Source organism: Culex pipiens, chromosome 2 (assembly GCF_016801865.2).
Source record: "Culex pipiens pallens isolate TS chromosome 2, TS_CPP_V2, whole genome shotgun sequence".
Lineage (NCBI taxonomy): Eukaryota > Metazoa > Arthropoda > Insecta > Diptera > Culicidae > Culex > Culex pipiens.
This window is the reverse complement of record NC_068938.1, coordinates 92046295-92067035: the sequence shown is the minus strand read 5'-3', so window position 1 is coordinate 92067035 and position 20741 is coordinate 92046295. Positions and strand designations below refer to the sequence as shown.

General features: G+C 37.4%; 2 protein-coding genes across 3 annotated transcripts in view; both read left to right on the top strand.

The window, feature by feature from the left end:
• Positions 1-5679, top strand: part of LOC120428538 (uncharacterized) — a 146295-nt gene extending 140616 nt beyond the window's left edge. For both annotated transcript variants that reach the window (XM_052707008.1, XM_052707007.1), the window contains one exon: positions 3732-5679. In XM_052707008.1, the coding sequence (XP_052562968.1) occupies positions 3732-4006 (275 nt within the window). In that variant the 3' untranslated portion in view covers positions 4007-5679. The remainder of the gene's footprint in view (positions 1-3731) is intronic.
• Positions 5680-8487: 2808 nt separating this feature from the next.
• On the top strand, positions 8488-20290 carry LOC120428537 (uncharacterized). Its single transcript, XM_039593568.2, has 7 exons — positions 8488-8917; positions 8982-9141; positions 9197-9743; positions 10014-10620; positions 10686-10916; positions 10990-11211; positions 20038-20290. Exons 1-7 carry the CDS (start codon positions 8830-8832, stop codon positions 20181-20183), a joined length of 2001 nt encoding a protein of 666 aa, XP_039449502.1. The 5' UTR covers positions 8488-8829; the 3' UTR covers positions 20184-20290.
• The last annotated feature ends 451 nt before the right edge of the window (positions 20291-20741 follow it).

Below are 20741 nucleotides of genomic sequence, written 5' to 3'. Positions count from 1 at the left end.
CAGGGTGTGCATACCCGTGACCGTTGTCTTGCGCGAGAGCACTTTTATCTCCCGCGGTTTTATTCCGGCGTCCGAAAGGTGCTTCTTCAGGTCGGAAACCGGACGGTCTTGGTAACCCTGCTAGACGACCTTGACAGGGGGCTTCTCGGGGTTGAATGTGTAGAAGTTGAAGTTGCTACGCTTCAATTCTTCAAGCACCAGGTCGAAATTCTTTTTGGTCAGTGTGATCACTTGCACTGACGACTTGCCGATTTTTAGACAATATCCGAGGCCTTCCAGCAACTCGTCAACATCGTCCGCCAACGTGTCCAAAACAAAAATTGGAGGTGGTCTACGTTCCTTTGGAGGATTGTTCATTTTTGACGTCGACACTTTCTTCCGTGCACGTCCATCGTATTCGTCGTCGTCGGTAGTGCTGCTACCGTCGGTGTTGTTGTTGTTGTTTTCTTCGTCGTCGCTCAGCATCTGGAACTCGTTCCTGATGGGGATATTGGCGGATGTTGATGTGCCACTGGTTGTGGCACCGGAAGTACCGGAACGGGTTCGCACTGGTGATCTCGGAACATATCCGGGATGTAGTAACTTTTTGTCGATGCCTTCTGCGCTCACGCTCCCCTGCGCGATGGCGGTCGACACGGCGTTGGTTTGTTTACCTTTTTGCACACGGCCGGTAGACGAACTTCGCGGGTTTTTCGAGGCCGCACTCGAACTGCCACGGCCACGGCCGGCCTTTGGCATGCTGCAGGAGTAAACTCGCGGGTAATCACGGTAATTTACGGCGAAAAAAATCGAAAAAACGATGGAGCACTGAGCACTTGACTGCTGCTTGCTCTCGTGCTTACACGGAGGTGGTTGAAAAAAAAAAATATTTTTATATTAAGTATTTTTGAAAATTACGTTATTATGTGAAAGTGTGTGCATTTACAAACTAAACTCAAATGAAGTGAAAATGCACACAAAATTTCACTTCGTTTGATACCCATATTGCAAATTATGAAAATTTTGGTATTTTCGGAAAAAAAGGTAGATTTTGTGAAAATTTGGATATTTTATAAATTTCACTTTGTCCGCATACCCATATCGCAAATTATGAAAATTTGTAATTTTTTCGAAAAAAAAATGCAGAATTTGGTGCAAATTTTAGTAATTTACGAAAAAAATATATAATTAAGGTTTGCATATAAAATTTCGCTTCGTTTGATAATTTGGCTTTAAAACAAATGCGGTGCTTTATGAAAATTTGAGTATATTACAAACAAAACTCTAATAAAATGAAAATGCATTCAAAATCCGTATTGGAAATTAAAAAAAAACGATATTTTGTGAAGATTTAAGTATGTTTCCAAAAAAATAACATTAAAGTATCCATATTGCAAATTATAGTTTGTTCATTTTTTTTAAACAAATTTCGCTGGCTATAGCAAATTATGAAAATTTGAGTATTTAAAAAAATTGTATTTTGTGAAAAGTGAAAACTTTATTTACAAAAAAACTAATAAAGTGAAAATGCCTACAAAAATTCACTTTATTTGATCCCATATTGCGAATTATTTTTTTTATTATATTCGAAAAAATGCGGTATTTTGAAGAAAAATTTTTTTTTTACAAACTTAACTTTTATAAAGTAAAAATGCATACAAAATTTCCATTTTTTTTTTTTTTTTTGGCAACAACCATAATATTACTTTAAACGAAAAAGCCAACTAGAACAAGCTGAGTGCCGTTAAGAAGAGCTCTTAATGCCGATGCATGTCTGATAGCCATATTACGAATTATAAAAATTGAAGTATTTTTTAAAAAAATATGTTATTTTGTGAAAATTTTAGTGTTTAAAAAAGGTAAATAAAGTGAAAATCAACCCCCCCTCCCCCCCTATGTCACACTTTGTCACGCTGGCTCCAACCCCCCCCCCCCCCCGAAAAGTACGTCACATTCTGTAGACTCCCCCCCCCCATATTGATTTTTTTAATAATTATTACATGATTTTTTTTTCATAAAAACCTATTACATGATTTATAAATAGGGTTATTTATAAATTCGGAGTTCAATCGAGAAAGTTTTTAATTTTACAGGTTGTGTTTAGATTTTTATTTTTATTTTGTTGAACGTGTAGTGATAGAAATCACCATCAATAGTTTTTTGAAAATCTAATGATTTAAGCATATTAAATCTATCATCGAAAACTCTGTTTCTTAAAGCCTTGTGTTGTGTTTAAATTATGAGTAAAATAAATTTAAAAAAACTTTTTTTTAGACATATTCTTTGACTGAATTTTCAGTATTCAGGAAATAGTCTAGCGTGACGTCACGGTCTCACGGACCCCCCCTCTCCCCCTTGTCACACTTTGTCACGCTTGCGACCACCCCCCCCTCCCCCCCCCCCTAGAGCGTGACGTACTTTATGGATGACGCCTTATTGCGAATAATGAAAATTTGAATATTTTCGAAAAAAGCGGTATTTTGTGAAATTTGAGTAAAAATACGAATAAAGTGAAACATACATACAAAATTTCGCGCTATTTTTTTTTTTTTTTTTTCATAAAATTATTTTTATTAGGTCCTTTTCGGTACTGGGACCTGGTTAGGACCGAGTCGGCTTTTGTAATTACATTTGACTTAATAATTACAGAGGATCTTGTGTGTAAATGTTAGTGGGAGGGGAGCCGATTACCCGCGGCCTACTCGGGGTTAGTAGGGAAGGGATTGATGTTAAAGACAAGGCGTGGGAAGGGAAGGGAAAACGCGCTATTTTTTATTGTCTCCAAAATGACGGTGGTGAAATATTGAGAAAATGCATTTGATAATGTTATAGGCAATCAACCATTCAAGTTTGAATAAAATGGGATCGCAGAACTCGATTTTTACGTTAAGAGTAAGAAAATAAAAAAAAACACATTTTTTTCGTGATTCGATTATCCGAAGTCACTTACAAACCTTGAGTAATATTTATGTAATTTTTTGAAACCGAATCTCACTTATCTGTATGGAAACTATGTCCAGATCAATTATCCGACCTACAGTTGAAATACCTTACAAAGGAGTCCAAAATATCGAAGATCTGGCAACGCTGTCTCAATTGTGATTATCGGTATGAAAACTGTGTCCAGAGTCCTAAATATTTAAGATCTGGCAACATTTCCTCAAGCTATAACCACCATTCTGTTCAAGTATATTCAAATTTAAAGGTGCATAAATAATGTGGACGGCTTTGATTTAATTCGATTCTCTCCAAATAATAACGGAATTTATTAGGATATGGTTAAAACATATTAGAAATCAAATTTTTAAATTGTTTACATAACCACAAAACTGTGCAAATGTATCTTTTGAAAGATCTTGGTTGGACTATAAAAAAGAACTTGAGTTGAGTAGCAAACTTTTCCCCATTTTTTGCAACTACCGCCAAGCCACCTCGCTTTTCACCACAATCTCCCCCCAACTAAATGTAAAATTGAAATTGAATTGAGCAGCACAAAGTGGTCCACAAGTATGCTCGAAAACTCTCCCAAAATAACCTAATTACAGTTTTTCATAAATTTTCATTTGCCAACCAGCCACCACCTCCTTCATCACCGCTGACTGACTATCAACGACCCAACTCTCAACTCGTTCCCTTGCGGGAGCATCCAGCACACCTCAACTATTTGCACATAAAAATTTAATTTCCCTCCCACTCCACAACAAAAAAAACAACCCCACTAACTTTCAACTCGTTTTTTACCCCCGCACCAGGTGAAAAGCCAGCCGCGATGCAGCACGCCAACCGAAGTCAGGGCGGCGGCGGCGGCATCGGTGGCAACCAGGACCAGGCAGTGGATCCGGCCACCAAAGCGGCGGCCACGAGCGGTAGTGCCCCGGTGGTGGCCTCGGCCGCGGCACTGCGCCAGTTGCTACTGCTGATGCTGTTACTGTTGCTGGCACTGGCGCAACCCGAAAGTCGCCGCTTGCCAGCCCGATGGCCGTTAGCGCGAGCTTCTCCGCCGATGGCTGAGACCGTCCGGAGGTGAACCAGGTGAAAGTGGGCCCTTGAAGGTTGGGCGGCGGGCCCGGTTTGATGCACAAACAAACGACGGAACACACAGCTGGGGTGGCGCCAGCGCCAGCTCCTGGAGCCAAATTAGGTTAAACAGAGAAAACAAAATGTAATACGAAATTGTACATGTGTGTGTGTGTGTGAGTGTATGTGTGAGAGAGTAGATGAGTGAGAGTAGGAATAAGTTACCATTGTTAGCATTATATTGTGTGAATGGAACGTTTGTTTGTAGCTGGGAAACCCACGCAAATCAATTTACACTAGTGATTGAGATTCGGAACGTGCCACGGTGTCTAGGTGCAAGCATCACCAGATTTTGGTTAAATGAAATTTACAAACATGATGGAAAATCTCTAAATTTTCTTTAATCTGCTTTTTATTGCATTGTAACTCTGGTATTTTGCAAGAACCGTTCCGAGACAAAAATACAAAAATACAAAAATACAAAAATACAAAAATACAAAAATACAAAAATACAAAAATACAAAAATACAAAAATACAAAAATACAAAAATACAAAAATACAAAAATACAAAAATACAAAAATACAAAAATACAAAAATACAAAAATACAAAAATACAAAAATACAAAAATACAAAAATACAAAAATACAAAAATACAAAAATACAAAAATACAAAAATACAAAAAATACAAAAATACAAATATACAAAACATAAAATTACAAAAAATTCAAAAACCCGGATATCCGGATAAGGCCAGCCAAAACACTTACTTAACGCCTAGAGATCAAATTATTGCATTTTTGCAACAAATCATACAGTGGACTCTTTCGTTGTCGATATTGAAGGGACCGTCGAGAGCGGGAGTTATCGAATTATAGAACGAAAGAGCATAGCATGCTTCTTGAAGGGACTGACAAATTTATTGACAGCTGGAGAATTATTGACATCGAGAAGATCGAGAGAATCGACTATATTTTGTAATCTTCATTTTCTTAAAATATATTTTTTACATTCGGCGCTCGAAAAAAAAAATAACATCAAACGAATTCCCATCACAACCGGTAAAAACTGCCACGTCAGGTTAGTTTCCATCCGGTGATGCTCAATGAAGGCACCGTGTCACGTGGCCCCGAAAGCTCAAGCTCAGCAGACAGGATGCTGACCCGGTTACACGACAAATGGCAAACACTAACAGAAGGCAAAGCTCAGCAGCTGCATCCCTTAAAAAAACGGGAGGTAAAAGAAGCGAGGAAGTGAATGTGAAAAAGAGGCAAAGTGAAATGTAAATTTAATTTTAGGTTTTTACCGATGCAGCGTTTTTTAACCATGTAAAAAGGAACTTTTCTCTTTCCACTGAAATAGTTTTTTTTTTCTTTTCGAACCGCCCTTTTATCTGCGGAAGAGGTAAAGTTACTCCGTTTAAATAAGTCTGTTGAAGAGAAGTTGAAAAAAATAAAACTGGTGCAATTTTCCCCTGTACAGTAATCAGATCCTCCTCGCCCTGTCCTGTACTCTGTGTTACTAACAAAATGAGACTTATATTGTTTGAAGTAAAGAGAAAAAATATATATATGTAATCATTAGATAGTGCAAATGTTTCAACAATCGAAGTCAATAATTCACAGTGTATGACAAAATCAAGAGAAAATAAAGATTGAAGTACCGGATTAGTATTATTCATATACAGCCAGGTGATGTATTTTTCCTTTCTTAACTGTCCGAAATTCATTACATTGCACTGTCAAAAAACCTCGCGACACAATTTTAATTGCTCCCATTTTTTATTGTGAAATCTGTAAAACACATTTTTTTTATTCAGCAATTTCGCTTCGCTAGGAGATGGTGATTTTAGCGGTTTACCATCAACAATGCCCCACTTTTTAAATCTCCTTGATATCCACTAGTGAGTTTTGCTTGGAGTTGGACAATTTTTGGAAAAGTAAAAGGTCTGGGATATGCTCTTAGCAAGGTTATAGTTTTATTCTCAAGGCAAGCAATCGGATCCTGCTGTCAAAACAATTCTCGTTTAATTATTTTGAATATTTTTCTCAAGGCAAACATCTGATGTTGCTGTCGAGACGATGCAAAACTAATATGCACCAATTGGGCTTCTTCTTAGCTTTCCCGACAATTTTGTCAGTTATGTCGAGGAATTTTAGGTGCTAACTTCTTAAATGAAAGATTATAATGTTAGGAACAATGTTTTCTTAGACAAGAAAATTAATAAATTGCAGAGAATACACGCAAATAACATTACAAAAGGGCGTAGCTCCAAAACATCACTGTTTACATGAAATTAGATTCCAGATTCGGATTCAGCGGCCAAAATTACTATTAGAATGCATACCCTGACCTTTAAGACATGTAATTAATAGGCCTTGCTTCTGAATTCTTAGAAATTTAGAAAATTTGCATTTTTTTTTCTCATTATAACTCAAAAATCTCAGTGTCGAATTTGCATTTTCACAAAAAGAAAAATGTTCGCCGTGAAATTTCCTACAAGCTGCATGCATTTGTTTTGCTGGGAAAAATAGGCTACCCTAAATTAAATGAGCACTTCTGAATTTTTTTTCGAAAAAATGCGATTTTTTCGACATAAATCAGCCTGGGAGAAGCCAAAAACTTAAATTTTAGGCTAATATTGATAGCATCTCTATGGACAAAACCTATCGTTTAAGCAAAATACACACCAGAATGAAACAGTTTTGTATTGATTCCAAGCGATTTTAGAAAATTTGTTCAAAAAACGTGACTTTTTCAGTAAATCGAATAGGAGGTGCGAGAAAGTATTTTATTATTTTTTCTTGTCTAAGAAAACATTATTCCTAACAACATAATCTATCATTTAGGAAGTGAGCACCTGAAATTCCTCGACGTGAAATGGGACAGGCTATTATATAAACACTTATCATAGTTTAACCAACGTGGTTTAACGATTTGAATAAACACGACGGGTGCTGAAAAATCATGTTTTGCAACAAGTTGAATACAACTTTTTTTTGCAATTGTCACCACACTTTAATGTTATTTGCCATCAAGACAAGTCCAAAAGACCTTTTGTTACAACTGCTGCAAAGTGATCTCAGATGGATGCTGAAAAGTTCTTTTCAGTACTGTTATATTTTTAGCATAGCATAGCATTGGTGTCTACCCGTAGCTGCTACTTCGTTATTGATCAGGACCCCCAAACATTGCTCCGTGGACCACAGATGAAAAGTAGGAACCAATCATCACCCCTTCGCAATTTTCAAAGGTCCCTATCATGCTGATCAATACCGACGCCGGCCACGACCAGAGGTAAGACACGGGGAAGTGGATGGGAATGTTAGCCGATACTTGAGTGATGGGACCGCCAAATCGACTGCGTCTCCGACAAAGTATCACATGAGTTCTGAGGGGTTAGTAAGATGGGTATGAGGTCAGGATTCACTGTGGTAGGTGATGTGACCATAAGCAATTTGTTTATCGGTTGAAATTTTAAAAATCTTAGGCAGCCGGCTGCGGAAAGATAGCTATCTAGGGATTTAAATAAAGTTTTAATTCGACCGCGATTCTCCAGAAATTCCCCGTCGGCGTGCCTTCCGATCAACGGTGATGTAGGAAGGGCTTCATTAATTGAATAAGCCTTAAAAAATATTCGACGGCGTGACTTCCAATCATCGATGATATAGAAAGGGCTTAATCCAGCAATACGACTTGCTAGTCTCAAAAAAAATAGATACGTTTTTATAGAAAACTATAAAAAGAGAACAACACAAAAAAACTCATCGGCCAACGAACGCGAGTGAAAAAAAAAACAATGAAATAAGAAGAAGGTAAAAAAACAGAACTGCGCGTCCCAAAAAGCACCACACTGATGATGCCATTATTTAATTATAATGACCAATCACCCCATGCACTCGAACAGCGACACAAAAGAGACGGAAAATAACACGAAAAACAGGACTGCGCGTCCACACAGGCACCGCACTACTGATGCCATTATTTAATTATAATGACCAATCACCCCATGCACTCGAACAGCGACACAAAAGAGACGGAAAATAACACGAAAAACAGGACTGCGCGTCCACACAGGCACCGCACTACTGATCTCTTTTCAGTACTGTTATATTTTTCTATGAAAAGTAGGCAGTTTCGTCATCCGAAGATTACAAAAAGTAAGTGGTTTCACAGCGGAATTGCAAAATGTTCATTATGCATTATGCAATGGATACACAAATTTGCTTACTTGTGAAGCTGGTGAATTTACGATACGATCCAAAGGTTTTTGTCAGGGTTGCAAAAGATGTTGTTGTAAACTCGTTGAAAAACTTAGTTTTTTTCAGCACTCGTCGTATTTATCTAACTCGACAGAGCCATGCTGGATAAACTCACGACCTGTGTTAAAAATAATCATTTGAATCAATTTGCATTCCTTCTATTCTTATTTGTTAATGCTGTTTTTGCTAGTTTTTACCGCAAGAATTAAAAATAAAAGCGGTATGAACAATCACCAGAACCATAGAACAAAAATTAAAAAAACGTCAAACGATCCGGAAATAATGTGAACTCAAAGTCACCATCCTGTCATTCTACTCAGCAATTCGTAAGCACTATCAATCAGATTTAAGAATGAAATCTCTACGTTTTCCAACGTTGAGAAGGTCACAGCTTCCCATGTAGACTGTATGACTGGGTTTACTAACGTTATGAAATATAAGACAACGCGATAAGCCAAAAATTTGAGAAGCTGATTATCGGTAGAAAAAGATGACTTCCCAAGAACAGATCACTCCACTTACTTTAGTCGTTGTTTTGTTCTCGAGCCGCGAGTACGGCGCTGTGTCGCCATGAACTTGCTAGTTTATATTGCAGGATTAACCGTATTAAGCAAGGATGTTGAATCATTTTTCGGATTCCCACTGATTACCGAACCAAGTGAGTGTTTTTTTTAAATGATGTTAAGAATCAATGAAGAATCTCATCTGAAATTTGTTCTCAGAGTATTTATGGAGGGAATTGCTGATTCCAACCAGTGTCCTGGTCGTCAACCATCCTTTGGAGTACCCCGGGGAAGAGTGCGACCGACCTTGTGATCCAAACGAACCTCCCAGGATCTGCTACTACCACTGGATTATGGAGAGCTACACCGCAATGGGATCGTAAGATGGAATGGTTTTGTTACGAGACTTTGGTTGCTGAACAAACTTCTTGCAGATCTTGCTGGGACTGTATTCGCGGGAATCGTGCCCACTGCTTTCACGCACAGTGCGTAACTGGTAGTGGTCGGGAGCGTGGTATCGTGTCGATTAACCGGAAGGTGCCGGGTCCACCGATCGTGGTCTGCCGCAACGACACCATCGTGTTGGACGTTTCGAACGAGATGGACGGCCTTGCGACGGCCATTCACTGGCACGGATTCCACCAGCTGGACTCGCCCTGGATGGACGGTGTCCCCATGGTAACGCAGTGTCCAATTCCGGCGGGAACGAGCTTCCGGTACCGGTTCCAGGCGGTAGACCCGGGAACTCAGTGGTATCACTCGCATTCCGGCTACCAAAAGGCCAACGGACATCTCGGGGTGGCGGTCGTGAGGAATCCCCACGACGTGAACATCAACCTGTACGATTACGATCTGACCGAGCACGCGATGCTGCTTTCCGACTGGTCGGAACATACGGTAGAAAATTGGATCCCCGGACAACAGAGCTCGGCACTGAAGGTGGACTCCATATTGATCAATGGACGAGGGCGGCACTATAATGTAAGTTGAAAGAGGTATACAATGAAGTCTTCATCGTCATCAATCCAGTAATCTTATCGAACACAAACGCAGCCAGCCCGAAGGGAGTATCCGGAAATGACTTATGGTTAAAGCGCCCAAACGTCTATATTGCCATTATTATTGATTGCAGTATACTTTCGAGGATCCGTTCATTTATATAAGTCACCATACATTTTTAAAAGTCCGTACATTTTTTTTTAAGTAATGATACAAAACGTACCGTGAAAATCGTAAAACAATATATTCCAGAACTATACTAAGAAGTGGGCCACGGCTGTCCCGTTGGCGGTGTTCCGAGTACAACCGAACAAACGGTACCGGTTCAGGATGATTAGCGGAGGCAGCCAGTACTGCCCGTTCAAGATGCAGATCGAGAAACATCGGATGGAAATCATTTCCACAGACGGTGGTGCGGTCCAGCCCAAGATGGTGGACACCCTGATTTCCTTATCTGGTGAACGGTACGACTTTGTACTGACGGCCAATCAACCACCGGGCAACTACTGGATCCGAGTCCGTGGCATTGCGTTCTGCAACAAGAATCCGGTCGAAGGTTTTGCTGTGCTGTCTTACGCCGATCCAAGTATTTCAACGGAAACGCTCAGCTATCCCGAGGAAGATCCTCCTGAGTACGAGCACGAATATCCGGAAGGTATAATCTTGAACCGTCACACGGATTCCTGCTACAGAGGCAAGGACGAGAATATCTGCACCTCAAAGCTTGAATCTCACGAAGTTCATCGGGATAGTGCGTTGATTGACGCCGTGCCGGACAAGCAGTTCTACTGGGGATTCACCATCGTTGAGGCGGACAACAGCTGGCTATTCTCCAACGAGGGATTCGTTCGGTTCACCAGTAAGTACATTTCGTGTTCAAGAGACCGATTCGTCAAATTCTTACTCAATTTAACTTCCATTCAGCCGTACGCGACGCGTTCAACGTGTTTGGCGTGACAAACAACATCAGCCTGGTGCCACCCAGCTTTCCCCTGTTGACCCAGCCGGAGCAAATTACAGACGTACAGCAACAATTTTGCAACGAGACCAACCTCCCACCGAAATGCGCAAACCGAACGCACTGCTTCTGTACCCACCTGCTGAAGGTAGACATTAACGACATTGTCGAGATTGTGCTGTACGACACGGCACCGTGTAAGTGGTTTTATTCCAGCAAACAGGCATTAAACCGATGGACCCCCTAATTTGGAAAATTCCATTCGGACAGATGCGCAAGATTTTTACCACCCATTCCACATCCACGGGCACCGGTTCATCGTCACCGACATGGGCCGCCTGCCCCAGCTTGGACTGCACGAGCGACTTCAGCGGTTGAAGCAGCGAAAGCACGCCCGCAAACCGGGCACCGACTACAACCCACCGTACAAGGATACCGTGTCCATACCGAACCAGGGCTTCGTGCGGACGCGATTCCGAGCCAATAATCCCGGTATGTATTTGTGCGCTGGGCGAGGTTAGATGAGCGAGGAGTATCAATCGCGCCTAGCCATCGTCTAAGTCGACGCTGTTGTGCTATCTTGTCGCACCCGCCATTTCGACGTTCCGAGAAAAACGCGTTTTAATGTTTGACCTTGAATAAACAAAAACTAGAGCACGCAATGTAAACAATAGCAAACACGTTTTGTTTGGCTGACCATTCTGTGCATTGTCCCGAAGTTTGGTATAATTACAAATCTAAAGTTTTTTTTTATTAGGTCCTATAAACATATGAAAGACAATAGTTTATTGGTCCTTTTCAAAAACAACTCTGGAAATGTTTACGATAGTCTAACTTGTACGTGCGTTAAACGCGTTCTGACCTGAAATCCCTTTGGCCATTTGTCGCACTTACATCAATTTTCAGGGAGTGACAAGATAGCACGACAAGATTGAAACTACTTTCATATGTAAAGTGACAAAAATGCACGGAGTTTTTTCGGATTTTGTTGAATATCTCAGGATTGAAATCGAATTTTGGGGATCTGTGAAGGTCAAAAGGTGAGGCATTGTGAGCTGCACAAAGTAGCGTTCTTTACTCATTTTGGCCCAAAATGCACGTGCGACAAGTTAGCACAAGTTAGCACGGCGACGAAGTATTGATAAAATACCTCAACATTCGTGATGTACCACGTCGATGTAATGCTCTTCGTACGCAATTTAAATTATACGCCGATTTGATTTCTCCTGCAACATTAAATGCCTTATCAAAAATTCACATCAAAAATTTAAGCTGTCAACCTATGTAAAAAGTTCAAAGTTTCAAATTTGCTAAATCAAGATTGTTTGTGACTCGATTTGCTGTATTCTAGTGTAATTTCATACAGTCATGCCTCGATTAAGCTTCGCATATGAGAAGCACAGAGCTTACGAGATTTTGGATGTATGGGAGACATTGGCTATAACTCTATTTAAAATCATCCATTCTTTAACAAAATTACAGTGTTTTGAAATCGGAATGACGTCAGCTATCCATTGCAATTATTATTGAATTTTTTTTAGCAAAATTCATATTTATTATTTATTATACAGAAATGTATTTTAAAAATCCAAAAATAAAACATGTACTCATAGTTTTCACAAATTTTTAGTTTTTACAATGTGGGTATCAAATCAACGGGAATTTTACATTTCAACCATTAATACACATTTTTTGAAAATATTAAAAATAATCATTTTAATTTACGTATTTTCGAAAAAAAAAATCTAACAATTATGTTTTTAAAATACAGCAATTCCCCACGAAAACAGCATAATTCGAGAAATAAAGTTCTCCGATCGGGCTCAAAAATTTCCTGGGGGTTCCGTAGCCAAAATAATTAGACTCGTATTATTTTGTTTGGTCATTAGGGCGACCTACGCCGTGTTAGGGTAGTCCGAAAATGGCCACTTTCGTCGATTATTGCAAAAATCACATTTTTCAAAAAATATTTAAAAGTTTCAAATATCTAGCCTAACATTTGAAAAAATCGAATGAAAACATAAAATGCTGTTTTGAAGGTCTCGGGACCAAAGAGCCTGTGTCTGAAAATATTTTTATAAGATTCCTCGGCCAATTATACATAATATACAAAAAAATGGTAAAGTTATGTTTTCAATATTCCGAGACATGATTTTTTGAAAATAAAACGGGAAAAATCGTCTTTTTCACTAAAACTGTGATAACTTTGAAATTTCAGCGATGTCCTATACATGTTTGGGTACCAAAAGTTGCGTATTTTAATTACAAAAAATTGAGTACCCAAACATGTATAGCAGTTTTAGGGGAAGAAAGTGTTTTTCCCGTTTTCCCCTTTTTCCCATTGATTTGGAATTTTCAATACATTATTTCAATTGCAACACAGATTGTGATTTTTTATATTTTCAAAAACTTACGACACAACTTAAACACAAATAAAATGTATGTAAAAGTTACGGTAAAATTCCCATATTTCAATAAATATTATTTTGAGTTTTTTTTCCAATAACAATGCATTTTTAAAATACAGGAAAAATTAAGTATTTTGTGATTTCAACTGAAATGGATAGCTGATATTATCACGATTTTAAAACATTATATTATATGTCTCCCATATATCCCAAATCCCATAAGGCCGATGCAAATATTTTTCAAAGTTTTTGTCCCTCGGCTCGGGCCGTGAATGAAAAATGTGTTTTAAAATGCATGTTACAGTATGGCCCATAAAAAAAGCGACATTGTTATTAGGTCGAAATCGGGCATGTTTTGACTACTTATGATGTATGTAGCATGTGTACATGTTAAATAGGTTAAGAACAATAAAATAATGCTATGAAAACCTTTGATTCAATGTAAAAAGAATATACAGCACATTGAAACTTATAATTTTCAAATTTGCTCCATGCCCAGCCCATATAAAAGAAAAATGACTTTTATATATTGGTCGATCTGGAGTGCCTCTTGTGATTTTTTTTATGGCTAAAAAGTAAACAGCCTTCCAGGTTACTGTTTTTGAGAGCTGTAACAATTAGTTCCAATAATTTTTACGCATTCTATCAACCAGTTATATTAAAATAGTGGACTTTTCGAAAATATAACGATTCTGAAAATGCTTCAATTTTTGTGATTTTTTGGAGCCTGCAATGTTTTAAGGAAAAAAACAAATGCTGCCAATGATGGCAACTGATAATAACAGATTCCCTGATGTGACTTTCAACTGTATAAAGCCGTTGGGCACACTTTACAGCCATCGACATAGGTTTTAAGTTATTGATTTATTTTGACCGAATCACTCAATATAATAGCCCAAATGACATTTTTCATTTAAATTGATGATTTTAACTGAATTAAAAAACCATAGTGAAAAAAAAAGAAGTTTTAAGCTTTCAGATGCAACGCGGAGCGTATTCTTTTGTTTCCCCCTCGAAAAGATACAAACATTTGAAAAAGGCCTATTAAAAACTTTAAAAACGCTGGAACTTTTTACCGAAATAACCTAGCGACTTCGTTGACATTTGAAAAGACGCGTATTTTTATGCTCTAAATATGTCCCGAAGACACCAAAATTGCTAAAAATAATACAGAAAAGATACGCAATAAAAACACTTTTGTGATGGGCCACCCTACTGCTTTTCATATAAAATGCTGTAGAATGATCAGATTAAGAGATAGAGATTTGGTGTCTTCGACAAAGTTGTTTGAAATGGCTAGTACTACAATACTGCTTAAGAAAGTATACCTCTATCTCATCTAGAAGCGAAGATAGTTTTTGAAAATATTAGAAATTGTTGGACCACCCTAATATCGTTTTGACCAAAAGATGTAGAATTTCATTTTTTTAAAAAGCTTCTTAGACACCGAAGCTCGAAAATGCATCCCTGAAGCGGAAATAAATTATTCCTGCTAAATTTGCGTTTCCGACCACTGTGCACTAGTTCAATTGTTTTGCAATCATAAGTTTAAAAAAAACTTTTTTTCAAAAAATCAAGAGATTTTTTAAATAAACCTCAACATGCTTAAAAATAATTCTAAACGCAGGAGAATGCATTTTAAAATGATTTCAGCTGATTGCACTTAATCTTCCATTGACATTTTTATGTTTTTTGAAAAAAATATTTTTTTGCCCCTGATTTTCCGGCTGATTTTGAATTCTCGCGAATTCTTAAAGATTTTGGGGATTTTTTTTATTGTAATAAGAAATTGTTTCTAAAGCTAAAGCTTATCGAAATCCTGATGAGGTTTCCGCAACATCGCCTTTTTTGGGACACACTAATGATGAAGGCTAAGATAATTACAGTAATGATGAATCCTACCACTATAGATTTTTTTAAAATTTATTAATGTGTATTGGATTTCCACAGAATTTTAAATATTTTAAATTTTTAATACAATCCAGACTCGATTATCCAAAATTAAGGTAATCCAAAGTTCCAATTATCCAAAGTTCGATTATCCGAAGGTTTTCATAGGAACTTATAACAAATCCGAGTTCAGCAACCGCAAGTTAGTCAAATTCGAGTGGTTGATTGCATTTTAAATTATCAAATGAATATTCGCAACTAAATTTATATTAAATATTACCAATTCAACTTGATTTTTTGTCACTGCTGCTCACAAGCAAAAATTACATGCAATATTTAGAAATAAAAACTTTACTTAATCCACCCTAAGGTGATTGAAGCCTTACTCACATTGATAAAGTTATATTTTTCATTAGATGGGGTTGTTAGATCTTCAATCTTTTGCGCGTATTGGAAAGGTCTTCTGTTTAACCACCAACGATGATCCTGACAACATTTTCTTCAAAATGTCTGAGATCTAGCCTCTGATAAGTGTTAAATTAACACTTAAGTGCTCGTAACTTTTGATATGGTTGTCAGATCTTCAATGTTTAGGACTCGTTAGAAAGATCTTTTAAATCTTTATCTTCTATATATCTATAAAAATATATATATATACAGCAATTCCCCACGAAAACAGCATGGATAGTGGGTGACGAGCGGGAATTCCCGGGAAAAATTTCCCGGGAAATCGACCATTTTTGGACCTCTCGATTCCCGGGAAATTTGGTCGAGACTCCCGGGAAATTTTAAATTCAAATTGGATGGATATCGAAGCAAAATTATATAAACTAATCAGAAAAACATATTAAAAATTCAAAATTGTTTTTGTAATTGGATGTTCAATATTCGATGTTAAAGTTTGAATAAATCAATGCATCTCTAAAATCTTCTTATACAGAAAGTGTAAATCTAGAATTTTTTTAAAAGGACCTATAAGCTATTGTGTTTCATAAGTTTATAGGACCTATTAAAAAAAAACTCTGGAAATTTTAACTTAAGCATACTTAGCAGTTATTGTTTCTATTTATTATTTCTAAGAGGGAAAAGCCTTTTCAAGATAAAAATAATTTACAAATCCTCTCTCGAGCATAGCAGTCCTCTTAATCTAGTTTCTTTTGTAATGCTAAGTAAGTAAATTTCGCTGTATCAAGGTAATTTTCTTTTTCGATGTCAATTACTCAATTTGTGTTTCGCATCAACCTCATTTTTAAATAAAAAAAACTATGGCAATCTTTGTAAAGTTAAGGTCCGCCACATATGAACATTCGGATTTCCCTGATAACTTTTTTGCCTTCCTCACCTTACTGAGAAAAGGCTATAATTTCAATGAATATTTACAGTTGACCTTAAAAAGGAAAAAAAAAATGTGTTTTGAGTCATTATTTATCATGTTGCAAAAATCCTGATACTGGGAAATTATATATAAGCTAAACGCAACAAAGAGCATCTCGATCCGACGCTCCGTATTGAACTGATTCGCGTTCGAACAAAACCATCGAAATTTTTTATATATATAGATATACATGTTCTTCCCGGCAAACTTCGTCCTGCCCTTTTTTGATTTCCTGACATTTCTTGCTTGTTTGCTAATTCAGCCTCCTGTGATCTGTCCCGCCCGTGTGGATCAATCGGACCGCGCACTGGACTCACAATCCAGAGGTTGCTGGTGCGAATCCCGCGGCGGGCGCTCAAAAATTCTTTGTGTAAATATGGATATTCGGCGCCGTCGCTCCGTGCCATACTTTCATACACTAAGGAGCCCAGGGCGGCGAAGTCCTTGTAGATAAAAAGGAAGACACTAGTGGTTGGTACTAGCAAAGGTGGCCGACAGCTATAAAGTCAACTTCGTCGTCGTGATCAAAATTTGATTTTACGCAGCTTTTCCCATACAATCTGCAGATTTTCCGGAATCGGTTCCAGAGTGGCCAAAGTGTCAATTAATTAGCGTAAGAACCTTCCTTGGGCTTATACGAACCCAACGCAACAAAAAGCACCTCGATCCGATTCTCTGTATTGAACTGATTCGCGTTCGAACAAAACCGTCGAAATTTTTTATATATTTAGAAGATATATAAACAGCAATTCCCTACGAAAACAGCATGGGAAAAAACAAATTTTTCTGGGGGTTCTCTGGCCGAAATAATAAGACCCGTATTTTTTTGTTTGGCCATTAGGGTGACCTATGCCGTTTTAGAGTGGTCCGAAAAATGGCCATTTTCGTCGATTTTCGTAAAAACCACTTTTTTTCGAAAAATCATAACTCCTCGCCATTTCAACCGATTTCAACTGTCTTATACGCAAACGAAAGGTGATAAGTTGGCCTTTTAAAGAAAAATAGTAAAAACTATGAAAAATCTAGCCTAACATATGAAAATGGCGTATGAAATAATCTTTTTTCACTAAAACTGCGATAACTTTCAAATTTCAGCGATGACCTATACATGTCTGGGTACCAAAAAATGCGTCTTTCAATTTTGGTACCCAAACATGTATAGGTTATCTCTGAAATTTTAAAGTTATCGCAGTTTCAGTGAAAAAAGTTGATATTTTGCCGATTTCGTCATTTTCCGGTTTTTGTGCGCGGCGCGTCGAAAAACACGGATTTTATTTTCAAAAGATCATATCTCGGAATCCTGTAAATGAACTCCTCCCATTTTTTAGTATGTAACGTAAAAATGTCCGGGGAATCCGATAAACAAAATTTCCAGACATAGGCTCTTTGGTCCAGACACCGTCAAAACGGCATTTTAAAGTTTCATACGCCCTTTTCATATGTTAGGCTAGATTTTTTTATAGTTTTTACTATTTTTCTTTAAAAGGCCAACTTATCACCTTTCATTTGCGTATAAGACAGTTGAAATCGGTTGAAATGGCGAGGAGTTATGATTTTTCGAAAAAAGTAGTTTTTGCGAAAATCGACGAAAATGGCCATTTTTCAGACAACCCTAAAACGGCATAGGTCACCCTAATGGCCAAACAAAAAAATACGGGTCTAATTATTTCGGCCAGGGAACCCCCAGAAAAAATTTGAACCCGATCCGAGCACTTTTATTTTTTTCCATGCTTAGGGGGTGACGATTCTCGAGAATTTCAATTTCCCGGGAATCGAGAGTTGAATTTTGCAATTTCCCGGGAATTCCCGGGACCCGGGAGTTTTTTTTAACTATATGCCAATAGTTCAAATAATTTACAAAGAAAAGTAACAAATGTGTTTCTGTTCAATGAATTAAGTTACAATTTATTCATACTTATTGAATAAAACGTTAATTAGTAGCCTCATTATTTTCTGGAATCGTCTACCTTTTAATTTTTTCTGAATCTGCAAATTCAAGATTGTTTCTTTAGCTTTTTGGGACTCATAATTGTTGTTTAAAATGTTCACGAATCTCAATTCGTAATGAGTGATTTTTCAAAAATTGCACAAACTTGTTAATAGATATTTGTGATGTAAAAAAATCTATATATATAAAAAAAATTCGATGGTTTTGTTCGAACGCGAATCAGTTCAATACGGAGCGTCGGATCGAGATGCTCTTTGTTGCGTTAGGTTCGTGTAAGCCCATGGAAGGTTCTTACGCCAAAAAGTGACAACTTTGGCCACTCTGGAACCGATTCCGGAACATCGGCAAATTGTATGGAGAAAGTTACGTAAAATCAAATTTTGATCACAGGAGGCTGAATAAGCAAACAAGCTTAAAACGTCAAGAAACCAAAAAGGGCAGAACGAAGTTTGTCGGGTAAGGCTTGTAATGTATAACATGACGGACACAAAAGCCATCCTTTTTACAATCTTTCGGACTTTTGATAAAATCATATTTTTAGCATAACTTTTGATGTACTTTAAAAAACTTCTTAATATTAACTAGTGTCTTGTGAAACCCCAAGACGGATCGAATGAGACCAGAACGGTCCAAATCGGTTCAGCCAGTTCGGATATAATCGAGTGCATTTTTTCCGGTGCACGGACTTACAGACATACACACGCACAGACATTTGCTCAGAATTTGATTCTGAGTCGATATGTATACGTGAAGGTGGGTCTAGGACGTCAAATTAAAAAGTTTAATTTTCGAGTGATTTTATAGCATTTCCTCAGTACGGTGAGGGAGGCAAAAATAGGTTTCTAATTGATCGTTCATGCTACAATTAATTAAAAACCCTTTAAGAAAAGTGATCAAATCAAAATGCACAAAATTCTTAGACATTCTAGTATACTAGGTATATGCCTTCTCATGAATTTTAAATGTGCATAAACATGTTTGTCGGTTATATCCGGAAAAATCTCAATCTGAAAACCCGTTCAGGAAATCGAAACTTGACTGTGTATAACTCACCACCTCATTTGCATAAAATAAACATAATACTAAAAGTTTTATCTGATTTCGAACATAACCGCTCACAAAAGCGGATCATAGAATGCTTGCATCTAAAGTGGATTTTATGTACTATTATTTCGTAACCCTCAATTATTCAAACATTAGTTAGTGAAGCCAATTTGGTTAACATCTAACTTTGCACAAGCTGTGTTTGAATTTGGCAAAGAATTCTTAAAAGACATATTTTTATTTACAACTCTATTTTTATAGTACCTAAGACTTCAATTTTCCCTTCATAACAAAATTTATATGATCCGAAAGTACAGGTTTAAATTGTTGAATTACAAGCCGTGGTAATGCTACCATTGCAAAGTTGAATCGGATTGTCGTACCACAGAATTTAATAAATTATGAACTTCGATAGCACCATCGGTAGTACCGATTATGGCTATTACTTTGAATCTGATGCATTTTTCTGAACAACGTTCAGTTGAAACAAAGTCCATAATTTTTCTTTGATTGTAATTAAATTTTCCCCATGCAACGCTTTAAATGTAAGAATTAAAAAATAGATTTAATGAATAGTCCTTTACATTTTAAATAATAAATTCAAAAGAAAATTCATTTTCACTTAAAAATATCCCACCAACTGTCATTCGCAGGATTCTGGCTCGTGCACTGCCATTTCGAGTGGCATCTGGCCACCGGCATGGGCCTGGTTCTCCAGGTGGGCGAGGTGGACCAAATGCCGAAACCGCCTACCGATTTTCCCCGCTGCGGCAACTTCAAGCCGGATGTACTGGAGTGAGCGGTATTTTTCCGGTTCCTTTAGGCTCAAGGGAGGTATTTCGTGGGATTAAATGTTGGTATTAACCAACAAAAATGTGAACAATAAGTGAGCTCAATAAAATTCAGATCAACCGAAAGAGTGGGTTGTTATAACCGAAAATGATGACCACGTTTTATATATTTGACCAATAATGAAGCCTCTGTCCATATTGATTGAGTTGATTGAATTGCATTTCAATAGACAGATAGCCATACCGAACAATCAATGCACCATCAATTATTTCCGTATTGGCCGCGAAATTCGAGAACCTTTTGATCAACATGTTATTTCCGAGGAAAACCTGGGCTCAAATTAGTTACCTCGACAGACAATAGCTTATGAGATTTAAAGAACTTGGTAAAAAGTAATATTTTGATGATGTATTGCTGAAGATTGATCATAATCAGTTTGTTATTCTGAAAGAAAAAAGTAATACAAATTTGATGATAAGGTGGTCGATGCTTTTCTTCAAATTGTATATCTAATATAGCATTTAGCAATCATCTGCTTAACCAAAGTGAAGAATCATGTGGTAAG